We start from the raw sequence: 7,500 nt of genomic DNA, 5'->3' as shown, positions 1-7,500 counted from the left end.
TCTTTGAGTGGACATTTGTTTGTGTGGATGAATGAGTGGAAGGGTAGATGAAAGAGAGAGAAAGTGGATGGATGGGTGGATGAAATGGTGTATGGATGGATATTATTCTTGGTGGATAGGTGAGTGAATAAATGGATGGAATGAATGGTATGTCAATTACTATGTGGATAAATGAACAGGTGGATGGATTAGGTGAGTGAGCGAGTGGAATTAAATAGACACAAGGGTGGATAAACGGGATAACGTGTCATGAGAGTGTGAGTGGTTGTGTGGATAAGTGGATAGTGGATAGATGGGTGTGTGTGTGTGTGTGTGTGTGGGTGGGTGTATGCGCGCGTAGATGTGTTTGTATTGGTGTGTAAATAGCAAGTGGGTGAAAGAACGAGTGGATGAGTGGATAGATAAGCTGTTAGTATGTGGATGGATAGTGGATAAGTGGATTAGTGGATGAGCCTGATGTGGTTAATTAGATACATGGATGATTTTTGTGATTATCTCCTCTCTCACTCAATCTCTATCTCTCTTTCTCCTCTCCTCTCCATTGCTTCTCCCTATCAGTGAGAGAGAGAGAGAGAGAGAGAGAGAGAGAGAGAGAGAGAGAGAGAGAGAAAGAGATTAGGGATAGGTAAATAGTAGATGAAAATGAATAGGTGATAAATTCCTCTCTCTCTCACTTTCTCTATCTCTAAGTAAACCCTTCCACTCTTCCTCCTCTCCTCTCCATCTCTTCTACCTATCAGTGTGTGTGTGTGTGTGTGTGTGTGTGTGTGTGTGTGTGTGTGTGTGTGTGTGTGTGTGTGAGAGAGAGCAATCAAGGAGGGAATTAAGAGTGTATTGTGGTGTGGTATCCTTTGTAATCCTCTGTAAAAACACTCCCTAGCCGCTGCAATGTTTTCTGTATTTTTCCTCCTCTTACTTGAGCTTCTCTGGGTATACTCTCCGTCTTTCCCTTCCCTCCCTGCTCCACTTTCCTTTAGCTCTCTTCTGCCACCCGATAACACGTCTTTTCACTTTACTGTCGATTTTCTCTCTCTCTCTCTCTCTCTCTCTCTCTCTCTCTCTCTCGCTTTAGTGTGTGTGTGTTTGTGCATGTGTGTGTGTGCTAGTGTGTGTGTGTGTGTGTGTGTGTGTGTGTGTGTGAAGCGTTCATTACAAGCACATTGATGAAAGAAAAGAAAAAAGAGACTTGCTATATATTCGGGTTATATTTTTCAGTCTTGTTATTATTTCATTTTATTGGAGCCTTTTGCTGGAACACTTGAGCAAAATAAATAAATAAATAGATAAATCAATAATAGTTAAATAGAAAGATACAAAGAAGGAATATTTTTATTTTATTTTATTTTCAACATAGCTTTGTTTTTCTTTTGTTTCACTTGTACGTAATTTGCACACATTCTCAAGCCAAACAAAATGATATCAAGCAATACAAAATGAAAAAAAAAGAAATAATATGCTCTACAAAACAAAAGAAAAGAAAAAAATGCTCTACAAAACAAAATGAAAAAAAAAACATGCTCGAGTCTTAACATTGATCATTTCCTTATGTTTTTTTTTTCTCTTACACGAAAAGTTTTATTTATTTTTTTCTAACATAACTCACTTTTTTTTTATAATCTTACTTAATTTCCGCATATTCTTCAAAACAGGAAAGCTTAAGTCTAAAAAAATCATTCGTTATATATATTTTCCTTTTCATTTCTAACATAACATCTATTTTTTATATTCACACTTCATTTGCACATTTGGGAAAGCAAAAGAAGAATATTAAGTCAAAAAATAAACCTGCATATTTTTACCCTTTTCAAATGATGTGATTTTGCGTTTAATTTCAAAGTATGTGATTTTGTGTTTAACTCCTTCAGTGCTGGGACGCATTTTTACCTTGAGTTTTGGGTGTGATGAGACGATTTTATTGACATTAGGAAGAGTCTATGGAGGTCAGAGGATGAATTAACCCCTACAGTAGCATGACGCGTTTCCATATTCATTCTGCTTACTATTTGGTGATTTTATACTGCTTCAGAAACTCGTGTCGTGGTTGAAATACTGATAATTCTAACCTTTAATCGTCTGACCTCCATAGACCCTTCTTAATGTCGATAAAATCACCAAAAAATACCCAAGACTCAAGGTAAAGATGTGACCCACTACTGAAACTGGTGAATGGGTAAAGTCTTCACTATTTTAATCCCCCACATATACGTTATTGAACCGGTATACAATCAGCAAATGGTAAGAAGAATGAATATGGAAACGCGTCCTGGTACTGAAGGGTTCAAAGTAACAATTCTTTTTTCTTCCTTGTTTGTTTTTTTCACCATGACCTTTGGCACAAAATTGAAACGCGGGTAAAATTTTTGGAAAGGTTTCATGTTGTAATTAGTCTTGTCTGTCCTTGTTGATGGTCCGCCCCGGGGAGCACGATGAAAGAATACCTGCCTTATATTGACTTGCATACCTGTCTGTGTGTGTGTGTGTGTGTGTGTGTGTGTGTGTGTGTGTGTGTGTGTGTGTGTGTGTGTGTGTGTGTGTGTGTGTGTGTGTGTGTGTGTGTGTGTGTGTGTGTGTGTGTGTGTGTGTGTGTACCTGTCACTTTTCATTTGTTTTATCATTTTTTTTTTATTTGTTTATCTATTCTATTTTTTTTTTTTTTTATTGGTGTCACTTATCTGTTCTTGTTTTTGTTTGCTTGGTCTTATTTACTTGTTTATTTTCCACTGATTTTTATAGTTATTTTTGTTTGCTTATTTATTTGCTTAACGTATTATATTTCTCTCTTTATCTCTTTCTCTCTCTCTCTCTCTCTCTCTCTCTCTCTCTCTCTCTCTCTCTCTCTCTCTCTCTCTCTCTCTCTCCCTCTCTCTCTTTCCTATCATAATTATTTACTACCCTACGCTGGAATTGTCTCCCGCTTCACACACGTATGTATGATTCCTGTCACGCAAAACTCTCCTTAATGTGTAAAATTCCATGAAACTAATTTTCCTATTTTTTTCCCCTTTTTATGGGGGGGGGTGGGCGGGGCTTTCCAGTATCGATTCTCATTACGTTGGTGTTGGCAGTTTTTCTTTTTTTTCTTTTCTTTTTTATTTGTTTATTTACTTTTTTTTTCTTTTACCTGTAGCTATACACTGATTGATTTACCTGGAAGTGACAGACGTTCATGTTGCTGATGTATTTATTTATTTATTTTTTTTCATATTCGTATTGGATTTGTTACATTTTTTTCAGCTTTTTTTTCCTGTGTGTGTGTGTGTGTGTGTGTGTGTGTGTGTGTGTGTGTGTGTGTGTGTGTGTGTGTGTCTGCGTTTCGTTTCATTGCTACGGCTGAGTGAGTGAGTGAGTGATTGATTGGAGGGTGTACAGGTGTGACAGGATTTTCTTGTACCTGTACTTTTAAATATTTCTATGTGGGATGGATTGACGAATTAATTGATTGACTGATATACAAAGATCTATAACTGTTAGAAAAAAAGCGTGTTACCTGTAATAAAGCAGGCATTTTAATACATTTAACTCAGTACTATGACGCGTTTTCATATTTATTCTGGTGACTATTTGGTGAGTTTTTTACAGCTTCAGAAACTCATGTGGGGATTAGAATATTGAAGACTGTGGCCATTACTCTTCTAACCTCCATAGACCCTTCATAATGTCAATAGAATTATCTAAATCATACAAATCTCAATGTAAAAATGCACTAACATCCTCTTCCTCTCTCTCTCTCTCTCTCTCTCTCTCTCTAGGAACTTATTCGTGAGATGAACCGCGTGGGACTGATGGTGGACCTCTCGCACGCCTCCTCCAAGACAGCGAGGGACGTGCTGACCGTCACCCGCGCCCCCATCATCTTCTCCCACTCCGCCACCCGCGCCCTCTGTGACATAGAGAGAAATGTGCCAGACGACGTTCTCAGTTCCTTGGTGAGTGCTGGCTGGTGTGTTGTGACTGCCGTGTTGGTTGTGAGTCTTTGCTGTCTTGCCTTCTTAACTCGATGACGTAGTGGATAAGGTGGTGAGCGTGGGATCGGGCAGACGTCCATGCGTAGGTTGGAATCCCACCACGTGCTGTCTTGAAGCTTTGTCATTTGTCGAGTGGTTTAAAGTTACCTACACGTCACCATGGTACCCAGGTTCTAGGTGGAGATGTACTTGCCTCACACCAAAGATGCGCTTGGGTGGTGATATGGGCCCTAATGTTGGTACCACTATATATATATATATATATATATATATATATATATATATATATATATATATATATATATATATATATATATATATATATATATATATATAATTGTCTGCGCTGTTTATGGGTGAAAGCTGAACAGCGCTTCTCATACTCTTCAAGTACACCTACAGGCGCTATAGGCCATAACATAAAGAAAAGGACACATTTTCATATTTATTTTGCTTACTATATGGGGATTTTATACAGCTTCGGAAACTTATGTAGGGATTAGAATAGTGAAGACTCTAGCCATTACTCTAAAGAACTCCATATCTTCTTTCCGATGTAAAAAAAAAATCGTCGAATCACACCTAAAACTCAAGGTAGAAATGCGTCACAGTACTGAAGGGGTTAGTGTTATAGTTTTAGCTATTTCTCTGCTACATAAGAACATGAGACTATGATCCGTGTTCAGAAACTCTCTACTCTCTCACCATGACTATTTTTCAAAGACTACAAAGATGATTAGATGTGTTTTCAAGAGTGTTGGTCAAGTTAATAATGTAGAAATCTTGTCTTTCTGCCTCTTGAACCACATAATGCACCTTAAAAACTCGTGAAAAGTTAGATAAAGCCTTTTGAATTAGACGAGATGAAGCACAGAAGATTATTAACAGGGTTTTTAAGAGTGTTTCTACAGTTAAAAGTGTAGAAATTTTGTCACTCTGCTTCTTGAACCATAAAACACCTTAAAAAACGCTCATGCCTCTCACCGCGACTATTTTCCAAGACCACAGAGATGATAAGCGGCGTTTTCAAGTGCGTTTCTCCAGTTTATAATGTAGAAATCTTGTCATTCTGCCTCTAAAACCGTAACCCCCCCCCACCTTAAAAGACTAGTACATTTGAATAAACACTCTTGAAACTGTGTAGGTAAAGTAAAGAAGTGTTTGAGAATACGAGTCTATAGGATGATGGTTGTTGATGATGGAAGCTGCAGGAAGCAGTCAGACATGCAACACTTCACACCACGAGCGGTAATGTATGTGATCGTTATAGTTGTCTCCAAGAAAGAAGGGGACATAGAAGAATGTGTATATATTTTTTGTAATTTCTAGCCTGTGTTTGGAGGTGGCTGAGAGACAGGAGAGTGTCTCAGTGTTTGATAATTGAGGACAGATATGATGAATAACAATGAAAAGGATTAGTGTTGCTTATTTAAGAGTGTAGTTATTGATAGAAAGGATTAGTGTTCCTTATTTAAGAGTATGATTATTGTTTTCATTAAGACATCGTTGACAGGAAAGGACAACCCAGTCACTCCCTGATTACTTGAGAAAGAAATTGAATGAAAGTTTCTTGAGATAATCACAAGACGGAAAGTAATCAAAGTCTGGAAAACGACAAACACAAATGGAAGATGAGGTCATGAAAAAAAAGAAAAAAATTGTTTCTTTTGTCAGTGAAAAAGAAGGAAAAGTAAAGGCTTTCTATATACTAAAATAAGACAAATGGATGTAGAAGAAGCAGAGTAGTGAAGGAGAGCTAAGGATGAAGGAAACACTACGAACATCAGGGAGGAAAAAAGGGGAAAAAAAAAACGTACTCTAGCAAAAATAATGGAAATTTCTCTAGATACCAACCATCCCCCTGAAAAAAAAGAAGACGAAAAACTGCCTCCATAAATGATGTGTAGAAAAAATAAAAGAAAAGAAAATGTAGGTTTCTCTAGATACTCAACGCAAAACTAAGATGAAGAAACTGTCTTCATAAATGATGAACAGTAAAAATAATGGAAGTTTATCTAGATACCCTCCAAAAAAAAAGAAAATTGCCTCCATAAATGATGAACAGTAAAAATAATGGAAGTTTATCTAGATACTCTCCAAAAAACAAGAAAAACTGCCTCGATAAATGATAGAGGGTGAAAATAATGGAAGTTTTTCTAGATGCCCCCTTAAAAGACAAGAAAATTGCCTCCATAAATGATGAACAGTGAAAATAATGGATGTTTTTCTTGATATCCCCTTAAAAAAACAAGAAAAAACTGCCTCAATAAATGATAGTGAAAATAATGTAAGTTTTTCTAGATACCCCAAAAAAGACAAGAAAAACTGCCTCGATAAATGTTAGAGTGAAAATAATGGAAGTTTTTCTAGATACCCCCTTAAAAGACAAGAAAATTGCCTCCATAAATGGTAGAGTAAAAATAATGGAAGTTTATCTAGATACCCTCAAAAAGACAAGAAAAAACTGCCTCGATAAATGATAGTGAAAATAATGGAAGTTTTCTAGATGCCCCCTCAAAAAAACAAGAAAAAACTGCGTCCTTAAATGTTGAGTAGAAAAAAAGATAAGAAAAGAAAATGTAAACTTCTGTACGTACCCAAAACAAAACTAAGATGAAAAAACTGCCTCCATAAATGATGAGAAGTGAAGAAAGGGAAAAAAAAAAATGGAAGTTTATCTAGATACTAAAAACAAAAGTAAGACGAAAACTCTCTCCATTAAAATGACCATGAGTAAAAAAGTAAAAAAAGTAAAGAAAAATAGTAAAAAAGTAACCATAAGTAAAAAAAAGTAAAAAATAGTTAAGAAAAAGTAAAAAAAATTATCATAAGTAAAAAAAAGTAGAAAAAGTGAAGAAAAAGTAAAAAAAAGTAAGAAATAACAGAAAAGTAAAATAAAGTAAACACCTCCATGAAAATAAACTCAAGACGAAAAACTGCGTCGATAAATGAAAAAAAAGATAAAAAAATAAAAGATAAATAAATAAATGTAAGAATGACGTGACTTTTTTTCCTGCCACGCGTGACTTTCCAGAAAATTCTAAGTAAAAAGTAATAAAAAAAAAAAAAAAAAAGACCAGACTAAAAAATTGCCTTTGAAAAATGACAATAAATAGATAAAAAAATGAAAATAAATGTGAAAATCTCGTGATAAATGAATAAATGTCGGTGAATAAAAAAAAAAAAAAAAATGTAAAAAAATAACGACTTTTTTCCTGCCACCCGTGACTCACCTTCCTGTGTGTGTGTGTGTGTGTGTGTGTGTGTGTGTGTGTGTGTGTGTGTGTGTGTGTGTGTCTCCCGCAGGCTGACAACGGCGGCATGGTGATGATCAGCTTCTACAACGACTTCCTCACCTGTGGCCAGACAGCTTCCATCCAGGACGTGATCGGTGAGTGGCGAGTGAATGCCTGTCTCCATTTGCCCTCCTGCTCCTTATCTCTGCCTTCGTCTCCTCTGTCTCTTATTCTTTTTATGTAAGAGGAAATTTGGGGCTTTGTTTCCGTCTCTGTCTATCTCTTTTTTTTTTATACAA

At 36.2% G+C, this 7,500-nt stretch overlaps 1 protein-coding gene across 1 annotated transcript in view; it reads left to right on the top strand.

The window, feature by feature from the left end:
- The window catches only part of LOC123499809 (dipeptidase 1-like), a 138,109-nt gene that overhangs the window by 115,468 nt on the left and 15,141 nt on the right, over positions 1-7,500 (top strand). The window contains exons 7-8 of the mRNA XM_045248301.1: positions 3,750-3,926; positions 7,272-7,356. Of these exons, the coding sequence (XP_045104236.1) occupies positions 3,750-3,926; positions 7,272-7,356 (262 nt within the window). The remainder of the gene's footprint in view (positions 1-3,749; positions 3,927-7,271; positions 7,357-7,500) is intronic.

This window comes from Portunus trituberculatus, chromosome 50 (assembly GCF_017591435.1).
Source record: "Portunus trituberculatus isolate SZX2019 chromosome 50, ASM1759143v1, whole genome shotgun sequence".
NCBI lineage: Eukaryota > Metazoa > Arthropoda > Malacostraca > Decapoda > Portunidae > Portunus > Portunus trituberculatus.
This window is presented reverse-complemented; position numbering and strand designations above follow the sequence as displayed.